Source organism: Ceratotherium simum, chromosome 2 (assembly GCF_057802395.1).
Source record: "Ceratotherium simum simum isolate JZ-2026a chromosome 2, ASM5780239v1, whole genome shotgun sequence".
NCBI classification, from domain to species: domain Eukaryota; kingdom Metazoa; phylum Chordata; class Mammalia; order Perissodactyla; family Rhinocerotidae; genus Ceratotherium; species Ceratotherium simum.
In genome coordinates, this window is record NC_141901.1 from 45,465,708 (window position 1) to 45,479,510 (window position 13,803).

General features: G+C 36.0%; 1 protein-coding gene across 5 annotated transcripts in view; it reads left to right on the forward strand.

Annotated features, from left to right (window-relative positions):
* GOLPH3L (golgi phosphoprotein 3 like) overlaps positions 1 to 13,803 on the forward strand; it is a 47,535-nt gene that overhangs the window by 13,333 nt on the left and 20,399 nt on the right. For 3 of the 5 annotated variants that reach the window (XM_087443786.1, XM_087443782.1, XM_004435968.3), the window contains one exon: positions 13,492 to 13,623. The exons of the other annotated variants lie outside the window; for them this stretch is intronic. In XM_087443786.1, the coding sequence (XP_087299912.1) occupies positions 13,492 to 13,623 (132 nt within the window). The remainder of the gene's footprint in view (positions 1 to 13,491; positions 13,624 to 13,803) is intronic. 5 annotated transcript variants of the gene reach the window in all.

Below are 13,803 nucleotides of genomic sequence, written 5' to 3' on the forward strand. Positions count from 1 at the left end.
TTCACTTTTGAAAGACAGTTTTGCCAGATATAAGATTCTTGGTTGACAGATTTTTTTCTTCTAGCACTTTGAATATATCAGCCCACTGCCTTCTGGCCTCCAAAGTTTCTGATGAGAAATCTGTTGATAATCTCATTGAGGAGCCTTGTATGTGACAAGTCACTTCTGTCTCTCTGCTTTCAAGATTCTCTCTTTAGTTTTCAACAGTTTGATTTTAATGTGACTCAGTGTGCAGGTCTTTGAGTTCATCCAATTTGGAGTTTATTGAGCTTTTAGGATGTTTATATTCATGTATTTCATCAAACTTGGGAAGTTTTTGGCCATTAATTCTTCAAATAATCTCTCTGCCCCTTTCTCTCTCTCTCCTCCTTCTGGGAGTCCCAGAATGTGTATGTTGGTTCACTTTTGTTGATGTCTCACAGTTCCCTGGGCTCTGTTCATTATTCTTTGGTCTTTTTTCTTCCTGTTCCTCCCACTCAATAAATTCAATTGCCCTATCTTCAAGTTTGTGAATACTTTCTTTTGCCTGCTCAAATCTGCCTTTGAATCCCTCTAGTGACTTCATTTCAGTTATTATACTTTTCAGCTCTAGAATTTCTTTTTGGTTTCCTTTTAGGTTTTCTATCTCTTCATTGGTATTTCCGTTTTGTTCATATATAATTTTCTTGACTTTCTCCACATCTTCCTTTAGTTCTTTGAGAATCTTTAAAATAGATGTTTTAAAGTCTTTACTAGGTCTGCCATCTTGTCTTTTCTGGGACAGTTTCTGTTGGTTTATTTTTTCCTTTGAGTGGACATACTGAACTGTTTCTTAATATGCTTTGTGATTTTTTGGTTGAAAACTGGACATTTGAATCCAGTGATATGGCAACTGTGGAAATCAGATTCTGCCCCTTCCCCAGGGTTTGCCATTTTTTGTTTTTGTCTTGTTTTGCTTTGCTGCTTTTTTTTTTTCAGCTTTATTTAGGTGTAATTGACAAAATTGTAAGATATTTAAAGTGTACCATGTGATGATTTGATATACATATACATTGTGAAAAGATTCCACCCATTGTGTTAATTAACTCATCCATCACCTAACTTTACCTTTTTTTTTTTTTTTTGGTGAAAACATTTAAGTTCTACTCTCTTAGCAAATTTCAATTATATAATACAGTGTTACCAGCTATAGTCACCATGTTATACATTAGATCCTCAGACCTTATTCATCTTATATCTGAAAGTCTGTACCCTTTTCCCAACGTCTCTCTATTCTCCCCACCCCCCAGACCCTGGCAACTTTTCTACTTTATTACTCTCTGTTTCTATGAACTCAGTTTTTTTAGATTCCACATGTTAAGTGACACCACGCAGTGTTTGTCTTCTCTGTCTGACTTATTTCACTTAGCGTAATGCCCTCTAGGCTCACTCATCCGTGTTGTCACAAATGACAGGATTTCCTTTTTTAAGGCTGAATAATATTACATCATCTATACACAGAAAAATATCATGTTTTCCTTATCTGTTCATCCGTTGATGGACACCTAGGTTATATCCAAACCTTGACTGTTGTAAACAATGCTCCTTGGGGCCGGCCCGGTGGCGCAAGCGGTTAAGTGCGCGCGCTCCGCTGTGGCAGCCCGGGGTTCGCTGGTTCGGATCCCGGGCACGCACCGACGCACTGCTTGGCAAGCCATGCTGTGGCGGCGTCCCATATAAAGTGGAGGAAGATGGGCACAGATGTTAGCCCAGGGCCGTCTTCCTCAGTAAAAAAAGAGGAGGATTGGCAGATGTTAGCACAGGGCTGATCTCCTCACAAAAAAAAAAAAAAAAAAAGTAAACAATGCTCCAGTGAACATGGGAGTATAGATGTCTCTTCAAGATAATGGTTTTGTTTCCTTTCGATATATACCCAGAAGTAGGATTGCAAGATCATATGGTAGTTCTATTTTTAATTTCTTGAGGAACTTCCATACTGTTTTTCCATAGTGGCTGTACCAGTTTACATTCCCACCAACAGCGTACCAGGGTTTCTTTTCTCTGCATCCTTGCGAGCATTTGTTATCTCTTGTCTTTGATAATAGCCATTCTAACAGGTGTAAGGTGATATCTCATCATGATTTTGATTTGTATTTCCCTGATAATTAGTGATGTGGAGCACTTTTTCATGTACCTGTTGGCCATCTGTATGTCTTTGGAAAAACGTCTATTCAGATCCTTTTCCCATTTTTTAACTGGGTTATTTGTTTTTTTGCTGTTGAGTTGTATGAGTTCCTTATATATTTTTTGTATTAACTCCTTATTGGATATGTGGTTTGCAAATATTTTCTCCCATTCCATATGTTGCTTTTTCATTTTGCTGATGGTTTCCTTTGCTGTGCAGAAGCTTTTTAGTTTGATGTGGCCCCACTTGTTGATTTTTGCTTTTGTTGCTTGTGCTTTTGGCATGAAATCCAAAAATCCATTGCCAAGACCAACGTCAAGGAGCTCACCTCATGGATTTTCTTCTAGTAGGTTTACAGTTTCAGGTGTTTCATTCAAGTTTTTACTCCATTTTGAGTTGATTTTTGTGTATGGTATAATGCTTTTTTTTTTAATTGTTGTAAGCTGTCTCTATATTGAGGATCAGCCTGAGATGTAAACTTAAGGTCTTCTGAAGTCTTTTCTGAGCCTGTGCCTTTCCTTGGGCATTTGGGGTGACTTTCTGATTTTCCCTGTATGTGTCGTTGCTTTTGAAGGTCCTAGTCCTTGGTGTCTGGCTCCCAAAAGAGGAAAAAGAGAAAAATGAAGGGGAGGAGAAAGGCATCAGCCATTTAAATCACCTGGAAGTCACTTCAGCTGGAAGGGGAAGGGCTTACAACAATGGGGGAGGTTACAACAATGGCCTCTGTATCTGCACCGCGTGATCAGAAGCAGCAATCAGTGATCAGAATGCGGATCCCCGATATTTGGAGGACAGGGTTCTTATTGCCCACCATGGCTTCCAGAAGCTGCGTGTAAGCTGCTCTAAGAACACATGCATGGCTGCCTGCCATGGGGCTAGGGGATGGAGGATGGGTAGCCCTGCTAAGCTAAGAGCTGAAATTGACTGAAATTAACCACAGGCCTTTCCCTGGAAGTTGCATGCCTTCCATAGATGCCAGAGTTCCAAAATATTTATATCAGACAGATTCTGCTGGTGCAATTTTTGTGTAGGTGGGAAGACAGATTTCTGGTGCATCCCTCTCTGCCATCTTCCCTGAATCCCAACATTTGTCTTTTATATATTCCCGCCATGTTACCTTCCCCATAGTTTATTTTAATTTAAATTCTGTGTTTCCTTTCAAAGCCCATCACAAATCCAACAGTGACCTTTCCATTCTCTAAATTCCCTTGCATTTATCATATCTCTCAATGTGCTTACGTACTGTAGTTTCTAACTTTCTTTTAGGCAATGTCTAAAAGCACAGGCTTTGGAAGCAGACATATCTACATTCAAATCCAAAGTCTACTACTTACTAAAGATGTGACTTGGCCTCAGTTTCCACATTTTTTTCTTTATACTTATTTTGTAGAGATAATAATATTGACCTCATAGTGCTATTGTGAGACATTAAATTACTTATATAAAATGTTTAACTTAGAGCCTGACATATAAATGCTCAATAAATAATAATGCAAGTGAAATAAGTCAGAGAAAGATAAATACTATATGATCACACATATATGGAATTAAAAACAAAGCCTCATAGATACAAAGAAAGATTGATGGTTACCAGAGGTGGGGGTTGGGAGGTGGGTGAAGTGGGTAAAGGTGGTCAAAAGGTACAAAATTCCAGTTATGAAATAAATAAGTCCTGGAGACATAATGTTCAGTGTGATGACTATAGTTAATAATACCGTACATTTAAAAGTTGCTGAGAGACTAGATCTTGAAAGTTCTCATCACAAGAAAAAAAAACTGTTTGGTGATATAGAATCATTATGTTGTATACCTGAAACTAATATAAAGCTATATGTCAACTATATACCAATAAAAAATAATAATAACCATATAAATGTATAATTTAAAAATTGAGAAGTAAAGAAATAAAGATGGGAGAAAGTGTGGGAGAGATATTAACTGTTATTTTTTATAGCATGTCAATTAAATATTGTCTAAAATTGAAACATTTAGTTAAAAAATGACCCCACCCTCTTAATAATCTTTTTTCTTAACTTTAGAAAGGAGTCTTTTAGGAACTATATCTTGTAATAAAGAAATGTTTGAAGTTAATTCTTTCAGTTTCACTTCATTTTCTTTTTCTAATGTTAAATTTAAGTAAAATTATATTTACATTTTACTTTAAAAATAGCACATGTGGTATGATTTATTCCATTTTTTTTAAATGTGATAAATGTAATGTTACTTAATTTGACATAAAAAGGAAATTGAAGTTAAACTAAATAGCTTTTCTTCATTACAAGATATTACTTACTAAAAGTCCCCACTAGGGTTAAAAAAAAGAGCTTATAAAAAAACATAAGGCTATGTGTGGATCTTGCTTGGCTCGTGATTCCAACAAAGCAACTGTAAAAATATGTATTAAACAATTGATGCAATTTGAAGGCTTATTCAATATTTGATAATATTAAGGAATTCTTATTAATTTTTTTAGATATGATATTAGTATTGCAGTTTTTTTAAAAACCTTCATCTCTTGGGGAGGATATTGGAGTATTTTATGGACACTATGTTACAATAATGGGATTTGCACTGAAATAATCTTGGGATGGGATGAGAGGTATAGATGAAGAAAGATTGTACTGGTAGCTGTTGAAGCTAGATGATGGATACAGAGAGGTTCATAATCTCTCTATTTTGTGTATGTTTGGAAAGGTTACAAAAAAAAGTATTGGGATCGTGTTTTCTTTTCTTTTTTTTTTTTTTGTGAGGAAGATCAGCCCTGAGCTAACATCCATGCCTGTCTTCCTCTTTTTTTGCTGAGGAAGACTGGCCCTGGGCTAACATCCGTGCCCTTCTTCCTCCACTTTATATGGGATGCCACCACAGCATGGCCTGACAAGCGGTGCGTCGGTGCGCGCCTGGGATCCGAACCCGGGCCGCCAGCAGCGGAGCACACACACATAACTGCTACGCCACGGGGCCGGCCGCGGGATCATGTTTTCTTAACCACATGATTCAATTTTAGACAATATCCTATTGACTTCTTGTTATGAAAGGTGATGAAATTACCACTCTCATGGTTTCTTCTACCTCTACTCCCCAATATTTTATGAAAGTTTATAACCTATATATTCTGTTGTTCCATAATTCACACAAAGCTGTTTTATGAAGGAAAACCCAAAAGTTGGAGTTGGGGAAGAAGCAGATGGGAAAATTGGTGGGTAGGAGAGAAGATATGTGTGGTTTTACATACACCCAAATGATAACAGAATGATGTAATTTATGAGTAATTTTTATTTTATTTTTTATGATTCTTTCTTTTTTTCCAAGTTTTCTAAAGTATGTTATACTACTTTTTAATCAGGGAGAAAAAAACTACTTGAAGACAAAAGAAATATCTGCATTTACCTAGTTTTGCTCTTCTAAGGTTTGAACATACCATAATTGCCTTTGTGTTAATAAATCTATTTTAAATCATTTGAGGAGATGTGGGGAAGTAGATTTAGAGCCTTAGACATGTTTTTAGATTTTTACTCCCCCTTCTCAAATATCTCTTTTGTACTGTTCTCTTTGGATAGTGTGTAGTAATGAAAATTCCCTTTTCTCATAAGTAACAGCCTATGGGAAAAGAAAGGCATATAAGTTACTGTTTTTGGTGCTACAATCACTTGTAAATTTTTAGAGTAATAAATTAAGGATTTTTACTGTGCAGAATGAGATTTAAATCTTATGTAGGAATGTTCAGATTACCAGTTGCTTTCCTTTATTTTGGATTTCTTTTTCACTGACAAGGCATTACCATATTGTTGTCTTTTTCTGAACTTTTGGTAATGGCTTTATTTTAAGGGAAGAAAAAATCTCAACTGGAGACCCTGAGAAAACTAATAAGTTGATCATTATGACTAGCTTTGCATCTTTCCATTCAACTTCTTGAATAAGCCTGAAAAGATATTATCTTCATGTAGTGTATTGTGAAATTTTGTCTGTTTGTCTAAGTTTATAATCCATCCTTCATAGTCATGCTGAAATCATCTGTTAAACCAGAATAACATCCAGGTCACAGTTCCTCATTCCTTTTATGATTAAGCAGAGTAAGCTTTTAATGCTTAATCTCTTTAATGAAATGTCTCTATTGGCTATGTAGACATAGAAATATGAATAGGAGTTAGAATGAATCACATTAATTTATAAAAGAGAAATTTAGATCAAATAAGGAAAACAGTATATTAACTCTTCTTAAAGTAGAGTTTTTTCTTAGAGGAAAAAAGTGAAATAAAATTAGTTTTGCTTATATGATTTTTTTTCGTGTATAATTTTTGATAACCCTGGGCTTTGAAATTGGGCATATAGAAAAGACTTCAAGAAGACACAGTAAGATTCCTTCTCTCATGGAAGGTGAAGCAATTTTAACACTGAATCTTCAGATTGGGGGGGAGGGAAGGATTATTTTTTTCCGAGATTTTTCCTAGTAAAATGATATTTCCTCAGTGTAGATAATTCGGAAAAATTAGAAAACCTTTTTTTAAAGTAGACGGTATTTTACATAATTGTGATAATCTTGAATACACAATTATGTATTTGGCTGTTTTTCATTCAGCTTTATCATAAGGATTTTTAATGTTATCCTAATGTTAGCTATAGCTTATGATAATATTAGCATAGTTTTTAATGATGCTTTAAGTTTCTTTGTTTTCTTTCCTCTTTTTACCCCAAGCAGGCATCTTTAAAATCTGTACCTCAAGCAGGCAACTTCAGAGTTGTTTTAGGGTGTGTCTTCAAGGAAGTTTAAATAAGGAATACTTGACTAGGCGGAAATTCAGCATAAAGTGTTGACTGTCTGAATTTATTGAAATCTCATTGCCCAACCTTTTACAAGAGGAAAATGACATTATCAAAAATTTAAATACATATAATCTTTGACCCAAAAATTTCTTCTCAGAATTTTTTCAACAGAAATACCCACACAAATGAATACCTATTTCTTTATAGCATTTTTTTTTTGTAATGGCAAAAACTTTAAGCAACCCGAATGTACATCAGTAAGGGCTTGGATGGACAAATTATAATACATCTAAAATTAAATACTATGCAGCCATTACAATGAATGAGATAGATCAATATTTACTGATGTGGAAAGATATCCAAAATAATGGGTAAGTAAAAAAGTTGCCACTCAGTATGATCTCATTTCTATAAATAATATTAATATATAATAGAATATGTATATAAATCTAGAAAAATACCCACTAAACTGTTATCTGGAGGGGATAAGATTATAGGAGACTTTCACTTTATAAATTATACATTTCTTTTTTTTTTTTTTTTTTTTTTTGGTTTGTTTTTGTTTATTGCAGTAACATTGGTTTATAACATTGTAAAAATTTCAGGTGTACATCATTGTACTTCTATTTCTGCATGGACTACATCATGTTCACCACCAAAATACTAATTACAACCCATCACCACACACATGTACCGAATTATCCCTTTCACCCTCCTCCCTCCCCCCTTCCCCTCTGGTAACCACCAATCCAATCTCTGTCCCTACGTTTGTTTATTGTTGTTATTATCTACTACTTAATGAAGGAAATCATACGGTATTTGACCTTCTCCCTCTGACTTATTTCACTTTGCATTATACCCTCAATGTCCATCCATGTTGTCACAAATGGCTGGATTTCGTCATTTCTTATGGCTGAGTAGTATTCCATTGTGTATATATACCACAGCTTCTTTATCCATTCGTCCCTTGATGGGCACTTAGGTTGCTTCCAAGTCTTGGCTATCGTGAATAAGGCTGCAATGAACACAGGGGTGCATGTACCTTTACAAATTGGTGTTTTCAAGTTCTTTGGATAAACACCCAAAATTATACATTTCTATGATGTGATCTTTTTTTCTTTTTTTTTTTTTTCTTTTCTTTTCTTTTCTTTTTTTTAACATTTTCAGCAATGTATGTTTGTCCATGAAAAGAACAAATTCTTTTTTGTGTGTGTGAGGGAGATCAGCCCTGAGCTAACATCTGATGCCAATCCTCCTCTTTTTTGCCGAGGAAGATTGGCCCTAGGCTAACATCTGTGCCCATCTTCCTCTACTTTATATGGGACGCAGCCACAGCATGGCGTGACAAGCGATGTGACAGTGCATGGCCGGGATCCAAACCTGCGAACCCCGGGCTGCTGAAGCAGAGCGCGCGCACCCAACTGCTTGTGCCACCGGGCCGGCTCCTCTTTTCTTTTTTTTTTACAATCATATATTACTTTAATAATCAAGACAAAACAAAGTCCACTATCCTAAAGATCTCATTCTGCCAGCCCTCCAAGATTCTCTGTTGATCATGAGGCAATGTGTGATTCCATTTATTTTAGTAGATCCTAAAATTTTTCTCTTTGTCTTTTCCCTCATGTGTATATCCTTTGGTAATTAAATTTAATGATTGAATGGTGAACTTTAGTGTATATGTGCTAGATCATCCTGCATACTAAAGCATTGGCCTTTTAACACAGAATCTTTATTATAGATGGTTTGAGAATTCACCAAGGGGCCAGATACATTTAGAGGAAAATGGACCTTGGAATTACAATTATTTTTTAAAACTCTACATGTGTATTTTTATACTTTTTTCTATTTTGGCATATGACTCAATAAAGAGAAACTTTTAAAAAACTCATTTAAAGAGTTTTACATATTATGAGATACTGTAATGGGAAAGGGTGAAACACAAATTCTACATCCTGATCTCCATTGTTTCTTTATTTACAGTGCTTCTCGTTTATAATTCTGTTGACAATCTGACATCACTGTCACTGAAACAGAATTTATATGGTCAGGAAGAAATGATACAACAAAGGAAAACTTTCCTGTAATTGCTTTAATACTGGCTGAAATGTTTGCACACCTGTTGACATTTATAGTCACCAGGATTATATAGAAAGTATGCCTAAGTAAATTATATATTCTAAAGTAAGTTATAGTTTAACCTTAATTAGGCAGCTAAGTTGTATAAAACCAAGTATTAATCTAAAAAAAAAGTTTACTCCTTCCTTAAGGAGGAGTTACAAATATGACTCTTGAAGTAGCCATGAGGCAGGCAGTGGAGGAAACTAATCCCAGCTTTGAGTCTAAGATCAGGCCCTCAGGAAATTTGGATATGTGTAGGGATGTTTATGGTTCAAGTTGAGCTTTTGCCAGGTTAACATATTTACTTTCAATCATAGGTTTATGCTTTCAAGAAACATTTATTGAGAAATACTATGTATCAGTTGATACTCTCTCCTTAAGGAATTTATAGTCTACTGAGGTCAAACAGTTGATTGCAATGTAATATAATAAATGATAGGGGAGAAGTATATGTGTATGTATAGACACACCCAGGTGAGGAACCTAACCCAGGGGGTGGAGTGGAGGGAAAGACAATGTTAGAGATGGTTACATGGAAGATGTGACCCCTGTACTCAGTTCTTAAGAATAGGGAGGAGTTGGGGAAAGAAGAGTATTGGTTCTTCTAGAACAGAGAGAACTGTGTGCAAAGGCCAGTAGGCGAAATGATGCATTAAGAGTACTTAAAATAGTTCTGGAAAGCTGGAGTGTAGTGTTCTAGGGGAAAGAGACCAGAGAGATGAGTAAGCAGCCTCCTGGTTTGAGTACTATACTAAGGAATTGGGACTTGACTGGGAGGAGCATTTGAAAGATTTTTAAGTATAGGAGAAGGGAGTTATATAATTAGATTTGAGCTTAAAGATCATCCTGGTTATGGAAAAAATGGAATTGGAAGACATATACCTCTGGCAGTGTAATGGTCAGATGTTGTCTTTTTTTTTTTTTGCTGAGGAAGATTCACCCTGAGCTAGCATCTCTTGCCAATATTCCTCTTTTTTTTTTTCTTGAGGAAGATTAGCCATGAGCTAACATCTGTGCCAGTCTTTCTGTGTTTTGTGTGTAGGCCACCACCACAGCATGGCTGACGAATGGTGTAGATCCATGCCCGGGATCCAAACCCATGAACCCAGGCCACCAAAGCAGAGCGTGCTGAACTTAACACTATACTACAAGGCCAGCCCAGATATTAAGTCTTGAATAAACTTAATTTTTAATGTATCGCTGGGTCTTTGGAAAGTAAAGGAAATCTTCAGGGCCCCCAAACAAACACCAATATTAAAATCCTAGAGGTGAGCAATAAACAAACCAGATTGCCGTAGGGAAAATTATCAAATCAGTCTGGAGATTCAGGAATTGGGTGTTCAGGAATAAACCCTGGGGTTGAGATAAAATGGGGAAGCTAGGTTTAAATGTGGTCCCAGTTGTGTGGCAGTCTCCCAGTCCCTGCATGCCTGACTCTCAGCAGAAGCAAATGCAGATCTTCCTCTCTGGAGGAAGGCATCCTCCATTTAGGCCTCCAGAATCTCACAGATTCACAAAAAATTACATATTAAATCAAATATCTAACATACAAAGAAAGAAACACTCATGAGAAAGAATCAGCAGAAATAACAAATAATAGGTCATTCAAGGACCTCAGATATTGAAATGATCAGACAATATAAAATATCTATGACATTTTCAAAGAAATAAAAGAATCACAAAATGAACAACAAAAAGAAATGATCACAAATGACCAGGCAAATGTGAAAAATAACTACATAGAACTTTTAGATATGAAAATAGTTGAAATCAAAATCTCAGGGTTAGTTTAATATATTAGATACATATGAAGAGAGTAAATTGGAAGCCAGATATGAAATAACTCTTCAGAAAGCAATATAGAGACAAAAGAAACAGAAAATGTAAAGCAAAGTTTAAAAGACACAGGGGTTGAATGAGAAAGATTGAAGTCTCAGAAGGAAAGAATAAAGAAAATAGAGGAAAGCCAAAATTCTTAAAAAATAAGAACTGAGAATTTTTGAGAACTAAGAAATGAACCTACAGACACAGGAAGCATATACCAAACAGGATAAGTAAATTCACACACAGTCATGTTGTAGACAAACTGCAAAACACCAAGAGAGAAGATCTTAAAGGACCAAAGATAAAAGACAAATCACCTACAAAGAAACCACAATCAATAAGAATAATAGATTTCACATTGCAGCAATGGAAGCTACAAGAGGAGGGTGTGATATCTTCAATGTGATAAGAGAAAACTATCAACCTAGAATTTTATGTCCAGAGAAACTGTCTTTCAAGAACGATGGTAAAATAAAATCATTTCAAATAAACAAAATAGAGTTTGCCTCCAACAGACTTTCACATAAGGAAATTCTGCTTTAGGAAGAAGGAAAATGGTACCAGAAGGGAGGTCTGAGATGCAAGAAGGAATGGTGAGCAAAGAAATTGGTAAGCATCTGAGTAAATCTAAACGAGTGCTACCTGTATAAAATAATGATGCTAATAATGTCTAATTTGTGAGGTAAAAAAAAAATGAAATATTGGTCAACTAAGAGAGTGGTTAAAATATTGATTTGTTGTTCTAAAAACAGATCTTTTATTAATTTTAAATTGTCATGCCTGTTAAAATTTCAAGGATAACTTTCCTAAAGTAAAGAGAATGCATAACTCCCAAACCAATAAAGAGGAAAAATGGAATTTAAAAAATTTTTTAATAAAAAACAATTCTCTGCCACTATTTAGCTTTGTGATCTCTGTCGTGTCAATAACGTCCATAAGCCTTAGTTTCCTCGTCTTTAGAATGTGGATGATAGTAGTACCTCCCTTATAGGGTTGTTGTGAAGATGTAATCAGATAATACATGCAAAAAAGCTTAGCACAAATCTACTACATAATAAGTATTCAATAAATATTAGACATTATTGCTATTAATAGTGATGTAGTTTTGGTGATGCTTTAAAGCCCTGCTAAACCTCCCTGCCAACATCTCACTCACCTTCTCTCCAGTGAGAGAGAATGCTCTACCCAGAGATAGCTCAAGTGTGTTGAACAGTTCTGATAACTCTGATGGGTCTTCCTTGTGTTAATCATAACTCCTTGCTGAGAACCTTCAGGATTCAATATTGCCTTTCAGTAAAAAGTTCAAAGCCTCAAGGCTTTCCACAGCCTGGTCCCAACCAACTTGATCTCATGCTTTCTGTTTAAATCCTTGAGTTAGATCTCTAAACATGTTTAAGGTCTCCTTCCTTGACACTTTTGCTTAGAATACTTTTTTGAAGAATGGGTAGAATTTGGATGATTTCCTTCATGTGGAAAACCCTCTCTCTCTGCCAAATTCACCCTATTCTTCAAACCCCAGTCCAAGTCCCATAAGAGTTCTTGACTACTCTAGCCCAAAAGTGATTTATAATTTGAAAAACTATCATCTAAACCAAACTTCCAATAGTCATTTATGCCTGTCTCTTCTACTACTTTTTCAACTGAGCTTTTATTTAAATTTTATATTATCACAGAACCCTCCTCAAGTTTGCATGGTCTTTCCAGCTAGATTTTCAGCTCCTTAAGACAGTAGCTATTTCTTATATTTCTTTGTATCCCCTCTAGCTCCTAGGGAAGGGAAACTAACGTTTAGTGCCTACTATATGCCAGGGACTATACTAAGTGCTTTCTTATATGTAATACCTCATTTATTCCTCCCAGCAAACTTATAAATATTAGTGTCCCCATTTTACAGATGAGGACATTGCCCTTGAGAAAGGTTAAGTAGCATACCCAAGGCACTTAACTAATCAGTGGCAGAGCTGGGTTTCTCCTACACCATCCATCAAAATAACTTGCAAATAATACATATCTTGGAGGAGTAAAAGGATCAAATGGTTTATACATTTTTCTTGACTTATTTGTATTCCACTCTGAAATTTAGAGTGTCATGGAAACAGATTTCAAGGAAGCCAAAATTCTCCTCAAAAATTAAAATTTGAGGGGGTGGGCCCAGTTGCATAGTGGTTAAGTTCACATGCTCTGCTTTGGTGACCTGGAGTTCACAGGTTCAGATCCCGGGTGTGGACAGATGCACCACACACCACTCATCAAGCCATGCTGTGGAGGCATCCCACATACAAAATAGAGGAAGATGGGCACACATGTTAGCTCAGGGCCAATCTTCTTCAGCAACGGATGTTAGCTCAGGGCCAAGCTTCCTCAAAAAAAATAATAAAAGTTAAAATTTGACATGCCAATTAACCAAGAGCTGAACCATAGGAATTCACAAAGAGTTTGAAGTCAGACAGAAAATCATATTTGGGGAAGTTTAAATTAAGGGAATTAAAGGGAGATTCTTTTCTCTTATCCTGTACTTCTTTTTGAGTTCATGTAATGTGACGTGAAATGAATCACGACAAAGTGGACCATTCTTAGGGTACTTGCTGTAAGTCTGTATCCGTTTCAGAACATTACTTCTCTTCTCTTTCCCCCTTTTCTAGGGTTACACATCTTTCTGGAATGACTGCATATCATCTGGCCTGCGAGGGGGCATCCTGATAGAGCTGGCCATGCGGGGTAGAATCTATCTGGAACCCCCCACCATGCGTAAGAAGCGATTACTAGACAGAAAGGTACAGCATCCTCTATGAACATCCTGTTAACTCATAAAAGGGCAGATACCAATAGTCCGTTTTGGAGGAATAGGAAGATTGAGTAGTGAGACAAGATAAATATCACTGGCTCAGCTGTCTCATTTTCTAACAGGTTTTTTTTTTTTCTTGTGTGAGGAAGATCAACCCTGAGCTAACACC